The sequence below is a fragment of the Aulonocara sp. 'chitande type north' Nkhata Bay genome, linkage group LG7 (genome assembly GCF_057382095.1).
Source record: "Aulonocara sp. 'chitande type north' Nkhata Bay isolate Kocher_YH1m ecotype deep benthic linkage group LG7, A_spYH_male_GT1.1, whole genome shotgun sequence".
Taxonomy (NCBI): Eukaryota; Metazoa; Chordata; class Actinopteri; order Cichliformes; family Cichlidae; genus Aulonocara; species Aulonocara sp. 'chitande type north' Nkhata Bay.
The window spans coordinates 46,899,453-46,924,610 of record NC_141350.1 but is presented as its reverse complement, the minus strand read 5'-3'; the positions used below and the strand labels follow the sequence as shown (position 1 = coordinate 46,924,610).

At 40.8% G+C, this 25,158-nt stretch overlaps 1 protein-coding gene across 3 annotated transcripts in view; it reads right to left on the bottom strand.

Moving 5' to 3' along the window:
• Window positions 1–25,158, bottom strand: part of rgs3a (regulator of G protein signaling 3a) — a 115,514-nt gene extending 90,356 nt beyond the window's left edge. For 2 of the 3 annotated variants that reach the window (XM_086300856.1, XM_086300857.1), the window contains exons 1-7: window positions 14,368–15,159; window positions 10,961–11,042; window positions 9,510–9,615; window positions 7,445–7,877; window positions 4,954–4,993; window positions 4,165–4,505; window positions 2,608–2,685 (exon numbers count right to left, since the gene is read on the bottom strand). In XM_086300856.1, coding sequence (XP_086156982.1) covers window positions 2,608–2,685; window positions 4,165–4,505; window positions 4,954–4,993; window positions 7,445–7,877; window positions 9,510–9,615; window positions 10,961–11,042; window positions 14,368–14,616 — 1,329 coding nt within the window. In that variant the 5' untranslated portion in view covers window positions 14,617–15,159. Of the gene's footprint in view, window positions 1–2,607; window positions 2,686–4,164; window positions 4,506–4,953; window positions 4,994–7,444; window positions 7,878–9,509; window positions 9,616–10,960; window positions 11,043–14,367; window positions 15,160–24,749 lie in introns of those variants that run through there. The other variant, XM_086300858.1, reaches the window with a different exon arrangement.

Here is a 25,158-nt window from a genome sequence, read left to right as displayed (position 1 = left end):
GGCTTTCCACCTTACAAAATCAGCCTGCAACCCAGTTAACTACACGTACAGCACTGAATATTTGGCAGGTTTCACCCCCTGCAGTTTCCCCCCGAATCATGTCCTAGCACAGGAAATGCAGTTCACACATACAGAGCCCTGGTCACATGTATACATCCTCCCACACGGTGGTTTGGTGTCTGAATATCAACCATGCGTCTACACTGACGTAGTCCTAAATGTATCTTTTATTAACTGAATGAGGCATTTAATGACTATAAGAAACAATGAACACCTCTGTAGTTGTTTAAAACACACATACAGTTTCAAAAAGTCAAACGAACAGAGAATGAAAGAATGAAACCGAGGAAGAAATCAAGATAAACAAGTAGAAGATAAAAGAAAAAGAAAGAGAACACCTAAATTAAGGTAAAAAGACCTCTTACGTAAGCAGGTGCAAACATGCAGCTCAACACACATAAGCTGTAATCCGTGCAGATGGGCAACATTTGAAGACAATGCTTTTACTTTGGTGGCCTCCTCTGAGGGATAAGATAGCAGAGGGTATTTCAGATGTAGCCAGCATGTGGTTAATGTGTGTGTGTGCGTGCGTGCGTGTGTGTGTCTGTGTGTGTCTGTGTGTAAATCTGAGTGGGTGGAAGAGAATGCTAGTAAGAGTGAAAAGTAAAGGACAAAGTGCATGAAAGCAGCAGTTTTCACACAGAGAAGCACACATGTTTAGTATGTATAACATCTGCGCAAACTTGTGCACAAAATCAAATATCCACTTCAAATATTTACATTTTCCACACATACTTGCTGTCCCAAAAAGCTCAATAATTCATGCAACAATTTTGTCTGATTAAGACTTCCATCCATTTTCTTAATCTCTTATCCTTGAGCACTTATGCATTAATATCCCAGCCCACACAAACGGAGAAGCGGGCGCACCCTTTACACTTCTATGTTAAGCAGAGCGAAGCATAACGTGGAGAAAAGCCAAATGTAATGTACCTATACTGAAACGCAGGGTCTCAAACAAAAACATAACTCGCAATATACTCTTTACAGTTAAGTAAAGAATCTCATAAAACATAAATGTTCCATATAATGTTCAAGAATATACAGAACTAGCATGCTTTGTAAATCGAATAAGTTACATTTATTGATAATATATCTATCTATAATACAATACATCCTGAAAATCTGGTGATTTAATCAACTTGCATCTCTTATGTAAACGATTACAGTGAAATCCTGTTGTTTCACTTTGCACTAAATATAATGGTCCGCTTAGTCTTTGTGTTTGTCTATAGATGTTAAAGTGCTGCATGTTAGTTTGCCTCCCAGACTAAAAGAGCAAAAGCTGGAACAACACAGAGAGATCATTAAAAAAAAACAGCCTGTATAAAGTGGCAGAGTGGAGAGAAACTCCCTCTCGACAAACACTGCCTGCTAAATATTTGTTTTATCCATGACCCCAGAGAGAGTCCATTATTATACTTTGATGCCAGCAGTGGCTCCGCTTTACCGCGTATAGCTGAGATTATGTGACAGGGCCAAAGCTGAATTCAGCAGTGAAATAAGCTTTTCTTTTAGAGCCCACACAGACCTGTTTCACGTGCTTCTTTCAAATAAAACATTTGAAACACCAACTTAACACCTTAAATTTCCGAGGCATATCCACCTGTTTTTGGTGAACTAGTTTAAGGTTATTGCAGTGATGTCATCATCATCTCATCTGCGGAAACATTCAAAGCTTTTCCTTCCATGAATCTGCACTCTAATTGGGGTCATGCAAATGTGAGCCTTTTATAAGATTACATTACCAGATCAGCGATGAATATTTGGCATTTAATACGATCTTTACAGAATAACATTTCATACATATTACACAACAACATTTACAGACTATTTCTGAGACTTTACATACTTGTCACAGGGATAGGAATACTTTGAATTGATAGTATTTATAACATTTTTCAATAATGTACATTGAAAGCAACGTTTGATGCATAAAACACAATTTATCTGTCAGTCTGATCCTTGCTGCTCTCTTTCTTCATCTAGTATTGATTTTCTTGACTCATGTGGACAGCTCCAGTTCAGACAGCTCCTGCACTTCATTCCTCTCCTGAGATGTCGCTTTACACTTATACTTGCATGCTTTCACACACACATATATATATCTATATATAGATACATATACATATATAGCTATATATATATAAATATATACGAATATATATTTCGCTTAAATTCTGAATCAAGGCAGTGAGACGGCACTTTCACTTTGGCCAAATTAAAAAAACCACAAAGGAGGATGCACCAGACCAACTGAATGCTTGCCACTGGTCGGAGAGATCTTATTGTATCAGTGAAACGAAAGAGTTCTTTGAAATAGCGGCTTATGCATCTCAGAGACACCTTTAATGAAATCCTGCATAATGTTTTAGATGTTTTAATCAATAACTACATCCTTGGTCAGAACATTAAATTAAAATAAAAGCTTCAAGCGGGTGTTTTTAGGTTTGCAGACATAGACAGATTTTAATATGCATGAAAAATAATTAAATGCATTCATATGAGCACGGGCAAAAACAGACACTCTGTTTGATTGGCCCTTACCTTAAGAGAGTGGTGCTTGCTCTCATGTAGTATCATCTCTTCAGATATGATGAGTGTCCGGCTGCAGAGGTCAAGAGGCTGTAACAACAGAAAACAACAGGCTTCATGAAAAAATGAGGACGCAACATTAACGAATCGAGTTCTCATCCCGTTATTCATAACCAGCCGCTTTAGGGACATTAATGCTTGTAATATTGAGGTAAATAGTACTTGTAAAGTATTTTCCTTCTGCTTAGTATTACCCTAACCTCTTAAACATATGTTGAGCATTTTTCAACATAAAATCCAAAAATATAATATTGCATCTGTCATTTGTAAGCTGAAAAGCTGCAGTACCAAATCCATTTTGGCTCCCAAATCCAATCGATCTGCTTAAAAGCAAAAGCAGGTCTTTTCTATGGAGGGAAACGCCGCTGAAACTGATTCTGTCGAGACAGAAAGCAAGTTGCAACTGAGAGGCGGTATGTGCGGTTGAGCACGACAAGACAGTGACACTTAAAATGAAATAGAATGGCAACGTGGGAGGAGGGGACTTCCTCTCAAGTCCAGGGTGTGACAGAGGCCCAATTCAACATGTGCAACATTTGAATACCGTGTGAAACAGGGTCAGGGCTGCACATTTGTATACATGACTCTATATGAAGAAAGTAACAGCACAGTCAGTGTTTTTCAGAGTGTGAAAGTTTATCGCAGCTCAAGCTAGCTAAGCCAGTTGACATGTCAGTGCAGGCGCAAGAGTTATCTCACTGCGGTCAACACACTATAACGCACATGTGAAAAACTAAGCAGTTATTAAGTGATGATGCTTCATTTGACAGAAGCTGCCTCTTTGGAGTAGCCCCACTTAGATTTGCCGTTTTATTCTGAAGAAAGTGGATTTTGGAAGTAAGTGTTGAATTGGTTGCACAGAACTTTGACACTCTTTGATCCAAAATGTGTACAGAAAACATCTGCCTGACATCTCATACGGTAACACTACCGCTGTTAGTGCTATTGCCTAAAGACAGAAAAAAATATGTAGATCGAGTCTGTGTTACGTGTGAAAAGCTCACGGATGACTTGCAAAACACGAGAACCTCAGACATGAAGGTCAACATATTTCCTAACTGCAAACCTGAAATGTCTTGTTTCCTTTTGACACAAATGCGGAAGGGGAAATAAATCATATTCATCATACTTGGACAGCTTGTGAAAACTGTTTTTCAGAGTATCTCAGTGGCCTGTTTCGTTTGATACCACAGAACAGGTGCATCCACAGCTCAAGTCCAGACTGGGGCCTCTGCATATCATTCTCTGCCCAGTCCCTGCATATCTGGTCTTATACTCTCTACTGAAACAATGATAGCAGCAGATCATTCAAAAATTAGATCTATTCACTCTTTTGCCTTGGGTTCAAACGACTATAGATTGGTTCAGTAAAATCTCACTCTCGGCAGTAAGTATAAGTAGAACAGCAGGACTTCAGTGTATATAATACAGTGTCCAGTAAAACGTAGACAAAGAATAACAAACGATACGACCAAATCAAGATGTACAGGCACATAAAAAATGGTGTACCTGAACAAAGATGGGGAAGATAAGGATCTTGGGCGCCACTTTAACATATCCATAATTTGCGTGCGGAGCATGTGATCGGACAATGGTACAGTTCTGGTAGTTGGCGAAATTGGCATTCTGCTGTTGGTAGCTGGCTGCATTAGAGGAGGCAGGAGGCGCCTTTGATGTCTTCGAATTGTTAGATCGACGTAGGAAGCCGGTACGGCTGGAGAGACCAACACCGCCACCGCCGCCGCTGCCTCCGCTGCCTCCGCTACCACCAACTCCACCCATACCTCCAGAAAAAGCACCACTCTGCGGCTGAGGAACAGGAGCCTGTCGGGTGGGGATTAACCTCGCAGCTGTGGGGCAAAAAAGAAAGTGAAGACACAGATTATGAACAGTACTTAAGATCGATACTGTTCCAAATATGATCCTATCTATGAAGGGTAAGATGGCGCTGGCAAGGCTGGCAGCCTTAATCCAATTTCACTCAGGATGAATAAAGTATTATCAATCAGTCAATCAATCCTCAATATGAAGATTGACGATGAAGGGAGTGCAAGAATGGAGACAGCAAGATTGTTCTGTTCGAAACAAACAAAATCCAACAAGAAGCACAAGAATATAATGCAAAGAAATAAGTAATGTAGAAAACATATTTTGGAGCAATTGTCCTTTAATACTTTAGTTTGAGGCTGTTAGGTTGCCTTCTACAATAGAAGCTGATCTACAAACTCAGTAGACCACTTAACAAAACAGTCATTTAATTTAAACAGGTATTAATATTATATACAGTACGCGACTTACCTAATGTACCCTGCTTGTCTGAGTAAACGGGCCTCAAGATCTGAAAGCAGAATAATATGAGATTAACATAAAATTACAATCTAAATAAAACAAAAATGAAAATGTTAACATTCTAAACATGAATCTAGACATGCAAGAGCAATGACAAAGGTTAATGTATTAAATCTGATCTTAACTTTCTACCGACACTGATACTGATGATGATGATGATGATGATGATGATGCAACAAGACATATTTATAAAAAGATCAACTGTCATTTTAAAAAAAAATTCTGTATACTTCACTATGAAATGCGGTTCTTTACCATATTTATTCCATACTCTTTGTCTTTGCTGTTTTGTGTGTGTGTGTGTGTGTGTGTGTGTGTGTGTGTGTGTGTGTGTGTGTGTGTGTGTGTGTGTGTGTGCGCCTTGGGTTTTCGTCTCTTTTTCTTTGACTATCCAGTCTCTGCATCTCTGCATTTTCATTTTTTTTGTTTGTTTCTTGCTTGGCATTCGGTTTAGTTTCTAGGACACTTTTGAGCCCATTTGAATTTTAGGCTGGACCCACCGAGGCAGTAATGGTTTCTGCTTGTCATAACATATCACAATCTAGTGAGGGTGCAGGGCTAGGAATCTGCAGGTGGAGAGGGATTTGGAAAGTCCCAAAATGTTCATATAATATATATATATATATATATATATGCCATTATTGCACTTTTCTGCCTGTTTATTTGGATAACTATTTCATTTTCTTTAGTGCTGGTTTTCAAAGCGCCTTCTTTGTATCTGTGTGGTATGCCACTAACATGACCCATTTCCACAGGGCTTTTAGTATATTTAGCAAGGCCAAAACAGAATCCCCTCAGTCTCTGCCTCCTTTGTTTGAGATACAAGTTGCAGCTATTTGTAAGGGAGGCCAGCTTCACTGTGCTGGCATGTTCCTGTTTTGCCTGAAGCTGAAGTCTCTTCCTTCAATATGCCTATAATTTTTCTGAATTTGCCTGCCTTCCCTCCCTTATAATTTGGTAATTTGGTACCACTGCCATTAACTGAACCTAGATCTGAAAAAGACAAAGGTGCATACCTCATGACGTAGCCACACACAGATTACTCACTCACACACACACACACACACACACACACAGAGCTTTGTGTTGGCAGACTCACAAACAAGGACACACAGAGACTCTACGTGTTTGCACCAGTTGCATACAGTTAGTTAGTTTTGTGTAAGCTGAGCAACCATTAAGATACTTAGATTCATATCAGGAAAAGAAAGTCTCAAACCCATTCTGAATCTAGTTAGTGGGTTAGTATTGTACGGTTAGCTTAGGAATTCAGATCAGTCTTTTTGATTTGTTGACTTGCTTTATTTTGTTTTCATGATGAAAGCTTTTACCTCATATACAAGATCACTGAATGCAAAAAAAAGCATGCTTAACAAATGTATTAGACCACCTGTCATAAAAACAAGGAAACTTTCAACAAAATTTTGTTTGAAACTGTTATTTGTAATCAGATAACAAAATGCCAGCGCACTGGACTTCTCTCAGGAGTCAGAAATGAAGCATAACTTTTGACCACTAAAACTAATTTTTCTGCGCAGAAATCCAAGTAGATATCTATAATTTGACATCTTAATCAAAAAATAATCATGAGCTTTACAATTTTTTCTGTTCTTTGAAAAATGCTAATTTTGAAAATGTATGGATAACTATTGGATAAATATTGAACTGTTATTATAAACATTAAAAATGTACATTTTATATAAAGAGTTTGTGCATACTGGTGAATTAGCATTACAGAAATCAAAACAATTTTGGTCAATTTCAACACTGTTAACACAGCACAGCTGTGGCATAAATGTTATTATTGGGTGGTGGTCTAATAAATCTGTTAAGCACTATAAAGTGCATGCTGTATAAAATGTCATATACATGTCCTAATGTTCATGTACATGCATGTTATACAGACACTGGATATTATGTTGAAATATGTGTTTCCTTCTTCTTTCTTTCTCCTTCCTAAATGCAAGCACTATTTGATTTTAAAGAACTGCTTTGAAATTCTTGTGTCTAGAGAAAATCTGCTAGATAAATTAATTGAGGCATATATATGCATAGTTTCTCTAATATGAACCATGTCTGGCACAATGTAAGAAAGAAATACAGCAAAAGTTTCCCCATAATAAAGGCATATAATGTTATTACCAGCTCTATTTTTATATGCTGTTTTATCCTCTTGGTTTTCAGTCTATTGCTCCATATTTACATGACAGTGAACTATATGCACAGTATGTAGTGTTCACGACATGTTATAAAGCACAAATCAGTGAGACAGCAGTAACCCAAATGGCCCAGACATACTGTACATACAGTCCATCTATCTATCAGCACCAGGGATGTAAGGTAAGGAGACATATCTAGGATGAGCCACCATATGACCATGGTGAGGATGAGGAGGACGGAGAAGATGATGAAGATGCAGCCCACCACCACTCTGCGGTACCTGGCTTCCAGGGTTGATGGGTGCCAGGATGATATAGTTATCCCCGTTGGATGCCTTCACTCTAGTTCCTTTCAGAGTGGCAGTGTGAGGATGGTGGAGGTGCCGCGGCTTCCCGTCCAGCTCCTCGGCCGACCCTCCCTGGGCCCCCCACGCCAGGGTCCCCATGCCTACACCGCCGCTATTTCCAGCTTCAGAGCCGTTCACCAGTAGCCTGCGTGCGGCAGTGGCACGGTGGTGGGCTGGGAGTGGCGGCACAGCTGGGGGGGTTTTACTTGTGCTGACATCTGGTACACGTCTACGGGTGGGCGGTGACGGGGCATCATAGTTTGAGGTGGAGGGTTTGTAGGAGGGTCGGTGGATGAGACCCTCAAAACTAGGTTTAGCTGAAGGACCAGTTCGCCACACTACCACTGTGATTTCATTGGCGCTGTTCCTGAAACAAAGCAAAGTAACGATGGTTAAGAAGAGCCAGACAAGTGGAATTTACATGCCTCAATTTGCACGGCAAAATGAATTACCGTAAATGTCGGGCTATAAGCCGCTACTTTTTGCACAAGCTTTGAACCCTGCGGCTTTTAGTCAGGTGCGGCTTTTCTATGGATTGTCCGTGATTTTTGTCATATCGTAAGACGATTTGTTTTGTGTGTTCCGCTGTTGTACGGCACTACGTTGCCTGGCGGAAGGATCGGGGTTCAAGAGTGGTATGTTAGTCACATGTCCGTCCGCCAGGCAACGTAGTGCCGTACGAAGTAGCGCGAAAAACAAACTTCAAAGTAGCGCTACGCGTTCAGCGGGAGTCGTGGATGATGAGCGGCGATAAACTTGCAAGTTATGCCCAAAAAGCAAGTTATGCCCAACTCCACCGGTGGAATCTGACAGCGTGGAAAAGTGTGAAAACATCCACGATCACCAACGGATTTTGAAGGGCTGGACTGCTGCATGATGGAGAGGAGGACACCGCCACGGCCCTTCTGAGGGTGTTCGACTCTGACACTGACAATGAGGATTTCTTTGGTTTTGAAAGTGACAACGAAGGAGAGAAGAAGAGTGGATGACGAAGCCATCATGAGCCTGTTTGTATCCGACACTGGAGAAGAGGACTTTGGTGGTTTCAGTGCGCAGGAAGAAGAGAAAGATGGTGGTGAATGACTGACTTTTCTTCTTGTTAAAGCTGTGTCACTGCACCTGAGCCTAAAAGGTAGGCCGAATCTATTGTTCTGGTGTGCTGTAGGCTACTGTTATGTACTACATGTGCAAATATGTACCCATAACTTGTTTTTCAAAATATTAATAAAAGTGATGTCTCCAAACAGCCATCTCTTTCCTGACAATTCCCTTTGTGCATATTCTCTTACATATGATAAGTCAACATTGAAACACCTGCGGCTTTTGGTCAGGTGCGGCTAATGTATGTACAAAACAGGATTTTCCCCTGATTTTAGCTTGTGCGGCTAATATTTAGGTGCGCTTTGTAGTCCGGGAAATACGGTATATCTATAATATACATTAAAAGTCAAAAACAAAAACATCTGGATGAAAAGCAACCCTGAAACCACACATTTAATACGCATTAAAACCAGACTCTTTGATACTTACTGCATGTCTGTAAAAAATAGATTCCAATACAGAAATAAACCTACTTTAATTCATTCTGTTTTTAAACTGCATCACTGTAGGAATGAGACAGCTCATCGAAAAGCAAACAGAGGATCAAACCCTTAAAAGTTTAACTAAGATTATGCTGTTGAGTGCTGATAAATCACTGACTTCATAACGTGTAATTGCAGAGCTATTCCCACATCGCTTCAGTGTAAATGGATTTCCTTTTGGTTTCTGACAATCTCAGCTTCTGAAATGAAAGCCCTGTAAACACCACAGGCTTAGCTTAGGGGGCCGCTTAAACTGATCTGTAACTCAATTTGGATACAACAATTATCTCTGAAAACCTCTAAACCTCTCTAATAACTTCCCTAATTTTCATCCTAGAGATGTGGATATGCACATGAAAAGTTATTCTGCAACATTTAGTTGCCAATAAGCCTGTTTTTGTTTGTGTTGTTTTTACCTTATAGCATGGGCTAAGTCCACACACTTCCACTGCTCCACTGGCTGACCATTTAGCTGCAGGAGAGTGTCCAGCTGCTGCAGACCAGCCTGATCTGCTGGACCCCCTGTCAAAGTAAAAAGATGGAAACAAAAAGTTTGCATCATTGCACACTCTCAAGAACCATTAACACACACCAGAGCTGTAGCTTGTATTTTATGTGCAAGTTTGTTTCTTTAGCCTTCGAGATTCATAATGGCAAATCCCTGCAGGGCATAAGCAATAAAATCATGACCACACGTCAAAATGCTTGTTTTGAAAACTTTTCACACGTTATTAGCTTGGGACACAGCATCTTAATTAAAGACATGACAACTGGGAAGAGACTTCCCAACATGGGGGCTTAACTCAAAGGTATCTATCTGACAGACAGCCTTGCTCTCAACTGCCGCACTCTACCGACTGAGCTGAACATGTTATAAATCACAAATCAGTGAGACAGCAGTAACCCAAATGGCCCAGACATACTGTACATACAGTCCATCTATCTATCAGCACCAGGGATGTAAGGTAAGGAGACATATCTAGGATGAGCCACCATATGACCATGGTGAGGATGAGGAGGACGGAGAAGATGATGAAGATGCAGCCCACCACCACTCTGCGGTACCTGGCTTCCAGGGTTGATGGGTGCCAGGATGATATAGTTATCCCCGTTGGATGCCTTCACTCTAGTTCCTTTCAGAGTGGCAGTGTGAGGATGGTGGAAGTTTATCTACTGCCACACTCAACCGACTGAGCTGGTAATAGTGGTCATTTTACGAGCCCCCCCACCCCACACACTGATGATGTAACTTCAAATGCATCACGTAATTATGACATACCAAATTAAAAGGGCAATCTGATATCTTAAGGGGGCATACTAATAGAAAATGTCAATAGCAGTTGAGTCATCAGCTGACCAGACCTTTGCTTCCCTGCCCTCTTTCCCCACATTTCTCTTCTCTCTCCACGGCGCTATTGAATAAAGGCAACATGCCAGAAAAGGGGGAGAGATGTCAAACTCAGGTCAATCAATGGGACACAAAGGCAAACAGAGTATTTATACAGCAAATGTAAAATGGAACAGAGGAAAACACCAAGCCATTTCTGACTCAAGAAGGCCCCTGTCTTGACATATACAATTTATAGTATGTTGTTTAGCACTACACTGTTTTGGCATATCCTCATGTTATACAAATACTATTAAAAACAGAAATCTGTCATTGGCAGTCAGCGAGAAAAACATGGAAAAACCTCAGATTCTGATGTTGAATCAAACCCGTCCATCAAAAATATAAAAGGCAGGCTCAAAGAAAAGTGCAGCGCTGTTTTGTCATGTTTCCGAGTATTTAAAGACCCACAGTTTGAACAATGGATCCTTTAGGAACAGTTGGGTTTCATGTATCTAACAACGTGCATGTAAAACTTGCCTGGATCAACAGCCTGTACCCTCACAGGAGAATCCGAGCAGATGGTGAATCCGTATCCATCCTTTCCTCGAAGGATGGTCACCTGCAGAAAACACGCACACACACCATGAGCATTTTGTGATACGGTGATAGGAAATCACTCTCTCCCCTGCTACCTGAGAAACGAAAAGTAGCACGTAAGCAAAATGATCAACTTCCTTCCTCGCTACGGGACAATTGGATTTATGATTTGTATTCTGCTTCTACTTCCTGCTAAAACTGTCTTGACAGCAGATTCCCATTGAAGCCAATTAGCTGAGTTAGTGGGAAAAACAACTGTTGAGATAAAAAGATTCTTTGTCCATTAGCTGAGGGAAAGGGGAAAAAACAGTCAGACTGCCAATTAACTTAACATTTAGCCAGATTTTATATACGCAGTGTACAGAGGCAGCTGATAAAGACTTTAATTTCCCCCCCATTAATGTAAAAAGTTAGTTTTATATTGCAAAAAATAGGTCCAAAAAAGTCAATACAACAGGAAGTTCATGAATAATCACTACAACCTATTTCATATCGAGTTCGATTTAACCTTTGATCCTTTGATGGTGCTGGTAAGAACTGTGTTGTGCTCTATAGCTATTTGTAGGGTTTTAATTCTGCAAATGAATAAATAAACATGAACATTTCAAATAATCGATACGAAGTGATTTTACTGGAATATGTTGTCCAATCAGGTAGAGTAGAGAGGACCAATATTTGTCCATTGAAAAGTATCACATACGCACACAGGCACAAATGCTGATGGATCTTTCACATTGTCTGTCTGTCTCTTGTGTTGCCAAACATTCAAATACCTGCACCCGAAAGCCTGAGCCAAAGTCAACAAAGTTCCATCCAAAACATTTCACTTTCCATGTCATCTGCTGAAAACCGGGGGGCCCAAAACACACAGACATCCCCGCTCGCTCGCCCTTTCTTTCTTTTTTTTATTCCTACAGCAGAGCAAACATGTACATGCTCCTAAATTACAAAGTCTGCCCATGAGCGAGATGCAGCAACTTGTAGAAATACACTGATTATTCAGGGGCCCGAAGCTCGGCACGACCCTGAAATGTCGACTACCATTGCGGTTTCTTATAGTCCACCGATTTTATGCCTCGTGTCACCATATTCCTTTAACCTTGAGTCACTTTAATCTGTCCCCTCCAAAAATACACTGCTACAAAAAAGACTTTCATGCCATGGACAAATACGTCGGACTTTGTCGCTGCCCTAAAAAGAAAAAAAAGCAAATGTGACTGATGCACAGTTTTGTACACGTTTCACTAATGTGCCAAACATTCAATCTTTTAGTTGTTGTCCTTCCTCAGTAACTGAAAAATACAAAACACTCGCCTTTGGAGCATCCATAAACTATGTAATTGGGATTAGGAGAAGGAGAATATGTCAGTGCAACCTACAAAAAACACTGACACGTTTAAACTGGTAGACTAATGACTGCATATCTTCACTGGCGACTGTGACAACGGTTAAGATAAGTTCTTAAACTAAACTTAATTCAGTGCTTTGTGTGTGTAGGTCTATATTTTTGTAGGAAGACAGCAATCAAATTCAATCAAAATCAGTTAAAAACTGAAAAAGAAACCATCTCTCTTCACCTAAACCAGGATTTGTTTTGTTTGTTACAAAAACACTATGAAAGGGGATAAAACGGATCACAAACTAAGCGACAAAAAGAGGAACAGCTGGTCTGAAGTAAAGCATTTCCCTGGAATTTAAGACAAACAACAAACCACCAATAAACACTTTGAAAGAGCAGAAACCAAATACGTGACAGAAATCTGAGAAAAGCAAAGAATGGGACTGACAATGGAGAGAAGTGCGGCACAGACTGCCAGTCTGCTGTCTCATCTATCCCTTTCTATCTCTTCCTTGTTCAGATACTTGTCCTTTTTAAGCGAGCTCTCAGAGCTGCCTAATTTGGATTGATTCATCCAGAATCCATAGCCTTTACAGCGTTAATTAAATTTGTAAGCATAGCCGAGTCCAATCACTTGGACTACCTCTGGTCTGTTTTAGAAAGCCGTCTGATGTCCTTTTTTTTCCACTTCTAAATGAAATCAGGAGGATTATTTTTAGAAAAGAGGAGCCTGGAAATAATCCATCAATGATTTTTCATATTTTGCTCCATCAATCACGAGACGTATTAGTGAGATAAATGAAGAAAAATTAATGGGACATGCTGCCAGCATGCATTAAATATTTAAATTGTATAAGCAGGGCTTTACTGATGAATTAATGACAATCATAATGAGTAAGGACTAGAATAAAAAGTAAGATTTTAAGTTAGTTGTAACAAACTTAAATGAACCCAGCAGAAGAGTGCTCATGCATGTGCTTTTCTTTTTTTTCACTCATCCTTGCGTGACCCACAATCACCATCAATATAGATCTGATGATAGCACAACTTTTGTTTCTCATTTCATTATTTTTAATGAAAATGAATATTAACTTTGTCCTTTCAAAAGCCTTTTTTCCCAACTCCTTGTCTTTTTATTGTTTTCAAACAGGTGTGAATGATTCAAATCATTTGCAAAGTTTTATTACTAACGCCTTTATTTTACAGCCCTAACATTTAGTTGGAAACAGTTTTGTCTTGTTTACTTCCAACAGTGCAGGAGAAGAGTTAAGTAAATAAAACTTACCAATCACATACGGCTGGACACTGTTATCTGGGTCAGTATGTTCACTGACTAAAGAAAGCAAAACACACCCACACCCTTATCTGACTAACGTCTCGCTGAATTTTCATCATGTAAGTTCGGACTCAAAATTAACTTCCAGTCGTTATTCTTTTAGTCTCGTTAGACACTAAATGCAGAAATCTGATTAATCTTTATTCGGAGTCATTAACATTATATTCTTATATTTTCACATCTGATTGACTAATTTTGATCTGTATGTTAAATGTGTACCAAAAGTGTCAGTTCATATCGTTCTAAATATGTGTCTCCTGGGTCTCTTACCTCAAGAAAAACACCCCCGCCCACCCCCACACCACCATACCGCCTGCATTTGCTCGCAGGCAGTTATTCTTCTGCTGGCATGTAGCTGGAAGTGCATTTTCTTTTTTTATCAGCGTGCAAACAAGGATGTTTCCACTTCAATATTTTATATTCTGCTTCTGTGTTAGAAAGATCAAAAACTATCTACGCTGCTGGAGTGTTATAATTCTGGGAACTTTATTCATCTGTTGCAGATAAATTATGAAAGCGCTGTTCCAAGATCAGAACTATTAAAACTGTTAACTCGGGTTTCACTCACACACACAGGTTGCAACCGTGCAGCTAAAGCACTCCCCATTCCCACTCCCTCTTCCACCACCGCCTTCCCTTTCTCTCACTTCTGTAACTTGAACTCAGACACACCTGAGGCAGCCTACATCCGATGCACAGGTGACACAGCCCGTGGATGGTGTGTATTACACCACCTCCTCTTCCTCCTCCCTCTCCTGTGTTCAAGTCCGCAGCCAATACACACACACTACGACGGTGACTCTCCACCTGGCCAGCACTCCTGCAGCCCGAGTATCGCCAAAGTTTCCTTTGTGCCGCTGAGCTTGTTCTCCTGGGGCTTTGCTCCGATGGCTGGGTGGACTTTAGGGTGTTATGGATCATCTTGGTGGTGACAGCTGCCCAGGCAGAGGCTGTAGGGAATTTAGTATTGAAGTGTGCCCAGGTGACAGTCCAGTTGAGGTGGCTTTAGGTGGCAAGAGTGTCCCTCACCTCGCTGGGTAACAAACAGGAATCTGTGGAAGAGAAATGCTCCTTGGATACTTCGGGCGTTCACGCTGCACCAGCTTTTCCGTAAATGAGTCTCAGTTTCCCCGTCCTCTTTGCAAAAACACTGCCACTGACCTCCAAACTCAAAATGTATTATTATTCTGACTCCAGTCATCTGTGCAGAATCATCTTTTTTTGCCTCTCTTTGTACCTACAATTTCATGCCAACCTCAGCTTCATGTGTTTGACTTCCCTTTCTCACTCAAAACCTTCCTCTTTTCATCTCTCTTCTTTCTTCTTCCATCTGTTGTATCCTGCACCACGCGGCCCAGCTCCTCGCCCTGTGGCCTGAACAGCAGAAGTTGCAGCAGTGCCTGAGATCAGCTGTGTGAGTGTGTGACGGCGTCATGTAGGCGAGACTGGCGCTGGCTCAGCCCGCTCAGGCCACACTGTAGCTCCTGGCAGGGGCGCTCATGGGAACTCTTCAACAGCAGAAGAATAGGAGGAAGTGCCTCCCACCGCCACCCCCCTCCGCACACATACACACATGCACTTATGCATACCTCGCCACCCTGCTGCTTGAACAGCTTTGTGTGTCTGCCCCCGATAAGGCCAGTTTGTTTCCTGAGTCGACACTGTGAGGTTGTGAAAGGTGCTATAGAACTGTCCCTTGTAAATACTGTATATACTCTGCAGTGACTAATGCAGGCAGCGCGAGTGAGACATGTATGAATAAGACCGTGAAAGGCAGGACTTTTAATAGGCCGGGCCTGAGCCTGCAGTTGTCGCAGAGTTAAACTCGGACCACATGTGGACTGTAAACGGAAACGTGTCTGATTGCTCTCCACTTTTGCGTGTTACCAATTTTAATGACCTCATTTCCCGGCAAAACACACAAAATACAACGACAGCACTGTTGTTTAGGGACAAGCTTCACTCTCGCGCCTCAATCAAACTTCGCACCTCATCGGACTCTTTCCACCGTACTTTTTTTTCCCCATACTCCCCAACCTCCGTCCAGACATTCTGCTTGTTTGTTATGTTTTCGACTTCCACATTTCCTCTGCTTTTCCTTTCAGTCGCTCCCCACTCGGCTCCAAGCACACGGTACGGAAATTCGCAGGTCTGAGAATTCCGAACAATCTCCCCTCCTGCTCCAGCTATCCAAGCTTTGCTTCTGTTTTTGTTTTAAATATCCGTATATCTGAGAGAGAGGTGGTCAGCTGCAAAATAACAACAAAAAACGCCTGAATAGCAGCGGAGGGAAAAAACCTGTTAAATCACGACTGCGACAAAGGCTGTCTAACCCTTTACAGCCCCTTTAATTCCCAGCTTGCTGCTTTTTCTTTTTAATCGTCTGAATATCTGGCTCGAGGAAAGAAACACGGACAGAAAACGAGCGGGGTGAAAGAGGAGTGCTGCTGCATTAGTCTGTACAGTGTTAATAAAGTGGCAGAAAAGGCCATTGTTTTAAGATCCCTTCATGCCAATAGTGATGGCAGCTTTTCCCTGTTTGCCTTTTGAAAAGGGCGAGGGTTACCCGTCAAGCACACAAAAACACTTTCTCTTTCTTTCACGCTGCGCTGTTCACCTCTAAATAGGCAGAAGGACGGATTAGAGGGACAGAAGAAAAGGAGAGAAGAAAGCCGGTCTTAGCGAGAAAAGTGAAAGAAAAGTTTGAAAAGCTTGTCTCGGAGCCAGACAAGGCCAATCTGTTTTTTTAGTAGTGTGGGATCTCTCTCCCTCCTTCTGCCTCTCTCTTTCTGACCTGAATAAACAGCTATCAAAGGAAGAGACGTCTTCTGAGCCAGTGAACACACGATGGGTCTAAGACCGAGTTCAAGGTCACAGCTCGAGTTGCATTTAAAATTCAAACAGTGGAAGTTTGGCATGCAGAGTCATAGGTGCAACTATAGTTACAACATTTTGAGGGTGACACTGTGCATAATATGAGAGATAAAGAGCAAGTCAACCCTGAATGCAGCAGGTCAATGAACTTCAAATTGTTTATTTACTGTATGTTTAGGGGAGAAACTACACAGGAACAAGGTAAAAACTTTCAAGTAGCTAGTGCAGATGCCATCATGAAACTTCCCCAGCAGATTATTTATGTTATGACAACGCATTTTTTAAAATAAAGCACATACAGTATATTTATGCAGTAAATGCGCAGTGCATTATGGATGTTTTCTTTCCACTAGTCTGAAAACCAGATCTCAAAACTAACAAAAACACGTTTTTCTCTGCAGTGCACCACCTTAAATCGATCAGTTACTCACATCATCTGTTTGAACTGTAAAGTCAAAGAACAAGTGGCGAATTGCAGATATATATGTCTCACACGTTTAAGTGATGGGACTACATGAAATCTAAGGGGATCAGCAAAGTGATCACAGTTCTTACTTTTAATGTCACTACACTTGAATTGAAGTGGAAGACTGCTCTGCTCATCAGAAGCAATTTTAGGGGTTGAGGCACAGACAGTTTGCTCTTCCCCCTGAAACATAGCAGGACAGGGTTGCTTCTTTCAGATTAACAAAAGTTGGAAAGTATAGGAAAGAACAACGATAAGCTCAGCACCTTGCGGAGAAGAGAGGAAGGTTAAGAGCAGCCAAGTCCCAAAATACTCACAAAAGAATATTTCCTGGCAATGAATCCAGCCATTCTTCTTTTTTTTTTTTCAAAGACACAATCCAAAAGAAGAAAAAAATAAACTCTTTCTCATCTATTCAGCTCACCTCACCCTTCCTGTCCATCCTTTGCAACAGACAAAAGTGTCAGACCCATTTGCACAGAGACGGTTTAAAAGCTAATGGTAGCTGACAAGCAAATTGATGTGAGGGGACATGTTGTCCAGGGCTCAACTATTGTTAATATTCATGAACTGTGCTCACTGTCATTTCCATGAGCCGATAGCCTTTTTTTAAAAACCAGTAAACATAACTGGTAAATGCTGACATGGCATCTCTGTTTCATGTCAAGTCTTAAATCTGTGCTTCAGATGATCATTTTTAGAAAGTGAGAAAACAAAGAAAACTCCAGAAAGTTTGAGTTTGCAGCAGCTGCTTCACAGATCCAGCATTATAAGTCCAATCATGAACTCTACAACCTACAACCCAGGCTTAGCTCAGCACTGAGATTGTTCTCATCAAGATCACTAACAAATTCCTCAGTGCAAAAGATGCTGGCCTTTTCAACCCATCCACTGCCTTTGATATTGTATGCTGGATTGGAACCCTCTCCTGGTTCCAATCATACCTCTCAAAGGAAAGCAGTTAATTACTATCAGTAAGCCCCACTAGCTTCTCTGTCCCAAGGCGTTCTCCACTGCTCAGATCAACACATCAATCTGAATGCCTCCACCTCCACAACACCTCTTGTCTCTGGGTTTCATTTTCTAATCCTCTTGCTAAAAACGCTCAAGCATGCATTTCTCTTTCCACCCCTGAACTTCTGTAATAAAGTGCTGTTTCCTACTGAGTTCTTGAGAGGCACATGTCTATCACACTCCTCTACAAGACTCTCCACCTCACCTGCAAGCCCTTCTACCGTCTTGTGCCTCAGCATCGCTCTTGCCTCCTAACCCTCCTATCCTCAGACACAGGAGAGGTGCCCGTTTCTCTCCACAGACTGCAGCCTGTGAGAGACAAAGCCTTCTGTAGCCACACTCCAAAACTCTGCAAACTAACATCCAAAACATGAAATCCTGGACAATTTAAGACGTTACTCAAACCCCACCTTGCATCCTCAGTGGGTTTTGTTCTAGCTCATTAGGCTTGATTATTTTCCTGTTTTTTTTTTTCCACAAACCAGCACATTTGTTTCTAATGTGCTGGTTTGTGTTTTATATAACAGCTTTTACTCTACATTATTGTCAGTAAGTGCCCACAAAATCTTGAAAGGCATCTTTATAAAGGAACCATATAAAGGAACCATTACATTTATTATGTGACCATTATTATTATGGTGGCAGTCCTTGCTTTCTAACAAGCTATAGTTTAATTTTACTTCAGTACAATCTGACAGGTAAACTAATCCTTCACCCTAAATTGGTAACTCAAAATGTCAGATTTCAAAAGATCAATTGCTTTAGTTTTCCATTTAAGGCATTGCAAGAGAATTTTCTGATTTTGTTTTTAAGAGGACATCAACATTTTCTCTAAATATCACACAAATCAAATGCTGCAGTCACCACAACATGCCCTTCTTATGATTATTAATCCTAAATGCCAACAACACTTTCTTAAAAAGCAGCACCAGCATTTCGGAATAAATTACAGGGACATTCGGCTCGCACACTGCAACACACACTACGAAACACAGTTTATCTTCCAAACATGTTAACTAACTTAATTTATTAATTAACTAAATGCACAAGAACCACAATACGTGAGAAGAAGTTGTGAAAGCGTATTCAGTGGATGGAAAATAGCCATGTGCTTTTTCATTGCTGTGGTACATTCCTTTGTGTATATCAAGTATTATCTTCACCAACATCTCTATCAACATTGCCAAAGCCTTTTAATGAGTCCTGTGTGAATCGCTGAAGGTATTCATGTGCAAGGCCATTACCAAACACTGAAAAATGTTTGAGTTGGTGAAGAGAAGGCAGTTAATGATACCACAGACCTCTTTGTTTAGTAGGGGACAGGGGGGAAAGAGAGGAGAAGGATGCAGAGGAGGATACCACAGTGAGGGAGGAAATTAGCGGTGGTCTGGAACGGAGCAGGGACATGGCAACAGAAAGAGAGTACAAAAAAAATAAAAAAGGAGAAACTCTAAAAGGGTTTTCCATTCTCCCCTAATTTAGTCTGTGAATGTGCTTCCCCCCCTCCCTTAAGTCTCCCCTGAGACTGTCCCACACAAACCGCACAATCATATGTTACTCTGATTCACCCGGAGATAAAGAGGAAGAGGGAAAACAAGAATGAAGGAGGGAGGAGATGAGAAGGGAAGACGAAAGGACCTTTTACACATGCAGATGCCACAATGCCCTCAATGACCTTAAAAGCGACTCTTCCAGCAGTGTAGGAAATGTAATGTATTTGTAAGTTTTGTTTGCATATGTGGAAAACATGAAGATATAGAGAAGTACTTTTTAACCTAAACGATAGAAGGAAAGCATGTGAAAGGTGAAACTAAAGTTACCTCCTCTGTCTAATCCTGTGCAATCACTCTGATTCTCTACATAAGCGCCATATGACCACTGCTTTTCACAAAGCTGGCATCCCAAGAGTGTTTCTAAAGCAACACGGATACATTTTAAGTGTCATACTGATCTGCTGAATAGGTCTGAGGGGCTTTGTCCACTAAAGCATTTTTTGCCAAGTGAAAACGCCAGACGTTCTTCTGAAAACATCCAGCTGGGAGCGCTTGAGAGCGCTTTAGGGGGACAGCGTTTTTTGTGGGGGTGGGGATTCAGGTTAGCGCTTTAGTTGCCACGAAACGGAATATTCACAGAAGTAATGTGAAGCAAGTACCTGACTCCAGCTGACTGTTGGTTAACTCATAGATCCCGGATCAACAAAACGTGACTCCAAGAACTGTTTCCCTCTGAGCAAGGTGTTCATTTGGGGATGTCAGGTAAAGACAGGGCGACCGTAAAAGTCCTCCAGTGTTTTTAAGTAGCCAGTGAGATATTAGTCCCGCACCTTCTCTACTGTGGCCTGATGGCTAAGTAAATAACAACTGAGCGTTTTACCCAAAGTTTAATTTGTGGCAAACTGAAAAAGCGTCCAGTTTGGAAGACGACGCTGTGGAATTTAGGGTCCTGTAAAAAAACACAGGCCTCAGCCATTGCAAAGTGCGGTGGGGGGAGAATTTGTTGGACGCAGCCTCAAACTGTTATTGATTATTTTTTATTCACTCCATGCAGTTTCTTGATACCATGAAGATCAACCAATAGGAGTCCGCTTTTACCTGATGTAATTTAATAAAGCTCAGAGAAATTAACTTTATAAAATGATTTGGTCTAAAAGATTGATTGTGGTTTGAGAAACTGTCTTAACAAGCACAGGGGGAACTTCCACTCAGGATATTCAGGGTGTCTGGAAAGTGGAAAAACATCCCACTTTTATGCCAAGTGTAGGGTTTAAAATCTGCATATTAACATGTAAAATCTGATTTTTGTTAGCAGCACATGGTTTCTGGTTGGGCTTTCAGTACAACTGGTCAATTGCATTTAAGCAGGCTTACAGGTTGTATGCAGACAAACAGTGTGTTTATAGAGCAAATGATGGAATGTATTTTGGGCCAGGGTTGAATGATAGCTTAGCTTTCTTCTTTTTTATCTGCATCCACACAATGACCCCTACAGAAAACCAGAAGTCTTGGCCTTTGAGTCGAAGCCAACGGCAGCTAAAGACAGAAGCAGACTCAAGTGAAAAATCTGAGATAAGATCAGGTGAACAAACAAAACAACAAAATATTGAATTTCAACTTGTCACGATCCTGGGTCTTATGACCCAGTGTTTTGAGTTTTAGTTCTTTTGATGTTTATAGTGTATGTTTAAGCTTATTAGGTTTCCTATGTTCATTTGCTTATTAGCTCCCCCTTGTGTTTTCAACCCCTGCGAAGTCTCCCTTGCCCTTCGTGTGTTTCATGTCTGTTGTCTTATGTTGTCATGTCTGCCTCTCATGTTTCCTGTTTTATTTTGAAGAGATCTCGTGTTTTTATATTATGGATTATGTTTTGAGTCCTTTGTTGTACTGTTTCTTGTTTCCCTAGATTTCAGTTATGGTTATCATAGGTTTAGTTCTTTGGCTTTGTAATATGGCTTCCCTGTGTTCAATGTTGTGTCTACTGTGACCTCTTTGTACCATGTTTCTGGTCCCTGTAGTCTGTCTTCTCAGTTGCTGTTAAGTTTGCATGTTTAGAGTTCAGTCAGTGTGTTTCCTGTTTTACTTTGAAGGTCCATGTCTCATGTGAGTGTTTCTAGTTTTGCTTCCCTTGTCTCGTCCAGCCTGATTACTCCTAGCTGTGCTCTCCTTCTGTGTCTCAGTCCCTCGTTATCCCTCTGTGTATTTAAGCCCTGTGTTTCTCTTTGTCAGTGTTGTAGTCTCCCTCATGCTGTGTGTGATTCTCCCTGTGGCTTCTGGTGTGCATTTTAATTGGCTTGTCCCAGTTTAGTTTTGTATTGCTTGTGTTCTATTTTCCAGCAATAAAGCTGTGCTTTTGAGTTCAAGTTCTGTCCCTGTGAGTTTGCGTTTGGGTCCAATCCCTGCCTGCCACATAGCCGAAACATGACACAACTTAACAGTTTGTTTACTTTGTCCAACCACAAATTAACACTGACATTTATTAATCTTGACCAATCCTCCCTAAACCACGAACAAGCACTTTTTATTGTAGCCGAACAAAATAACTCATCTAACAACCGAAAATTATTTAACGCAAATCAGTGTTTCCCTAAAACTAACCTGCCTGCCTACTTAATTATTTACCGCAATCAATGAGTCATAAAAGTAATTAATACTATTTCTCATTCATTCCACTGCCAAAATAGTCACTATTAATTGTTTTATTTTTTCAAAGTTTGTCTGCTAAACAGTCTGTGACCAGCTAAGGACTTTCTTTCTTACAATAGGCTTCTGAGCCTCGTATGCATGTTTTGTTACTCTACTACTTAGACTGAGGTACTGTGGGGTTTTCTGATGACATGCAGCGTATTGTACATTTGTACTAAAAGACTGATAATATCCGTTCTTCAGTCTTGTTTTTTTTTTTTTTTGGTTTTTTTGGTTTTTTTTCGTGTAATCTGCTCCATACATTGGAGGGGGGGAAAAAATACAAGTAACTATCTCGAACAAGCACCTGTTTTACCATTACAGGATGCATTCTGGAAGATGCTTGTAGCAAAGCAATTTTATGTCTTATTTATTTGCTGCATAATTGCTGTAATTTGGGATAAAACAACACCAGCACCATCTCTGATGTGACACAGGACGGTCAAATGAGTCACAGCATAAACGAAGAGCCAACCAGGGGCTTCCACTGGCAGCAGTAAAGTAAGATTATTTATATATTTCTTTTTAAATATAATAACCACTTTTCACATTTATTGAGCAAATTTTAAAAGCAGACTTTTTGGGGGGGTCAGCATTGATTCATCAGAGATCTAAATTTTAATCTATAAGCTAATGTAAAAATTACACACTGGATGCAGTGTAAACCAGTTTTAACATGATAAATATGTTCCATTGCTTTCTGACATTGTGAGGATAAAAAATAAGCTTATTGTAATGGACTGTGATAGACATTGTTTGATCAAGATGCCTTTCAGAAAATGGACGGATGGAAACTTAACTTGTATTCAAAAAGCTCTTAGGTTTCAGTTTCTTAGGAGCAGAGTTCTTTGGGTGGCCGTGTGTCGGTGCTAGCTTAGGGTGTCCATTAACCACACGGTTGGAGGTTTAATACCTTGGCTGTCCATGTGTGAAAGTACCCATGGGCAAGACACTGAATGCTTCTAGTGGTAACCAAGATGCTTGTTGTGTAGCTCTACCACCAATCATGCATGTGAATGAGTAACTGAGGAACTTTTTACACATAGTTAGGTTTGCAGAATTTAACTAAGGTTTAAAACTGTAGCACTAAAAAGTGCTACATACAGTTAAGTGCTGACAGGTGTATTATTTTTCTTTGACAAACACCTGATAATGAGAGTTGCATTATCTGACAGCAGCTTTAAAGCCAAGGACTATGCATATGCCATGTCTTAATGACACTGATGTAATGATAGCTTAAATAAAAGCATCCCTTCTAATAGCTACAATGTTAGTAACTCTTTTGTGCTATCTTGCTCAGGTCAAGGAGCACGTAGCATAGGTTGCAGCCAAGCAGTGAAAATATTCATTCAAAAAAGTTCCCAGTAGAGCTGGCACGAGACCAGGAACATCTTACATTATTATACCTCCCTACTGAAGGTTACCACTGGACAGTGCAAAGAAGCTTCTGCCAAAACCACATGCTACATGCAAAACCATCAGGGAGGCAGCTCATGGAGCACAAGGCCAAGAACAAAGCAGTTAGCGTTCCAAATAGGGTAAAAACAGGAAATACTCAATAGATTGAAAATGCCATTTGTGTGTCCCTTAGGAGTCCCAACTGTGCTTTAATCAAATAAACCCCTCAGGTCTTAGCGTGTAGGTTTTTCTTTTCATGTTGCTTTTCTTCTTCCTTGTTGCCACTTCAAATGGATAAAAGCATCCTCACTCCCTCTCCAGCAACTTTGAGGACGCTTGAACTCATTCATTTTTAATACTACTTGGCAAGAATGTGGAAATAGAGAAAACTAACTACAAAAAAAAGACGTAGAACTGGAAATGCACAACGTGAAGGTCAAGAGAGGCAATGTAGAAAGGATTTGTGCTCTCCAAGAACAGTTAAGAAAAAGTGACTTCTCATCTGACTGCACGATTCCTTCTTTTGCCTTTGTAATGACAAACAATCGCACCGCTCCACAAGTGAGTCACATGGAAGCGAGCCTTTTGACAAACATTGTCTTTCAAGAAATGACATCTCGCTTCACTCACCCCTCAAAGCTTAAGCGAATGATTCAATTAGTTGCTATGGTTTCTCAGAATGTGCAACGTGGAATTTCATGCAGTAAATTTCCCTTACTGCAGGCATATTTATGCATGATGACTTCAGTGGATGTGGTGTAATGTCACGGGTCAACTACTTTGTGTACATTTAACAGGCCTATCCGTTCATTGCACACAGACGTGGAAAGCCAGTAAATAAAGCACACAAGGACACACGCAGCTGCTGAAAACGAAGGACCACAAAAGTTGTGCACCTGTATGGAGAAACTTCCAACATAAAGTGACAGCAACGGCATCATCAAACATGTATATGGACACACATGTATATGCACTGCAAATGCTATTAAAGTTCCAGAGTGTTTCTGATGCAGTTCACTCACACCCAAACACAGAGCAGAAACAAATGTAAGCACAAGTAAGCTTTACACACACACACACACACACAAAAAAAAAAAAAGTGAGAAAGGTTTTATCACACTTACTGTTAAGCATTGCATATTCTCAGGCCGATTGGTCTCAGGGGCAGCACCATGGTTTGACAGCACAGCCTCTGAAATGTAGACAAAGGAATCACGGGCTGAGACAGTGCCTTTGGAGCACATTTCTCCCTGTGCCAATGCAAAATGCCCCGCTGGATGTACAAAAATAAAGTCCTCAAACAGTTCTGAGAGTCCATAAAAGTCGCTCACATAGATAACAAGCAATTATGGCAACAGTTGTCTGGAGCAGCCTTTGCTGGGCTGGGAAACTTCAGAGCGCACATAAAAGGCAAAAGAAAAAAAAAAGAGAGCAGAAGAAGAAGAAGACCGGGCAGCCGCGAGAAGGAAAATCCCGTAAGATGCGAGGATCCAACAAACTGCCCAAGAGAGGAATGGAAGTGAGAACAAGTGA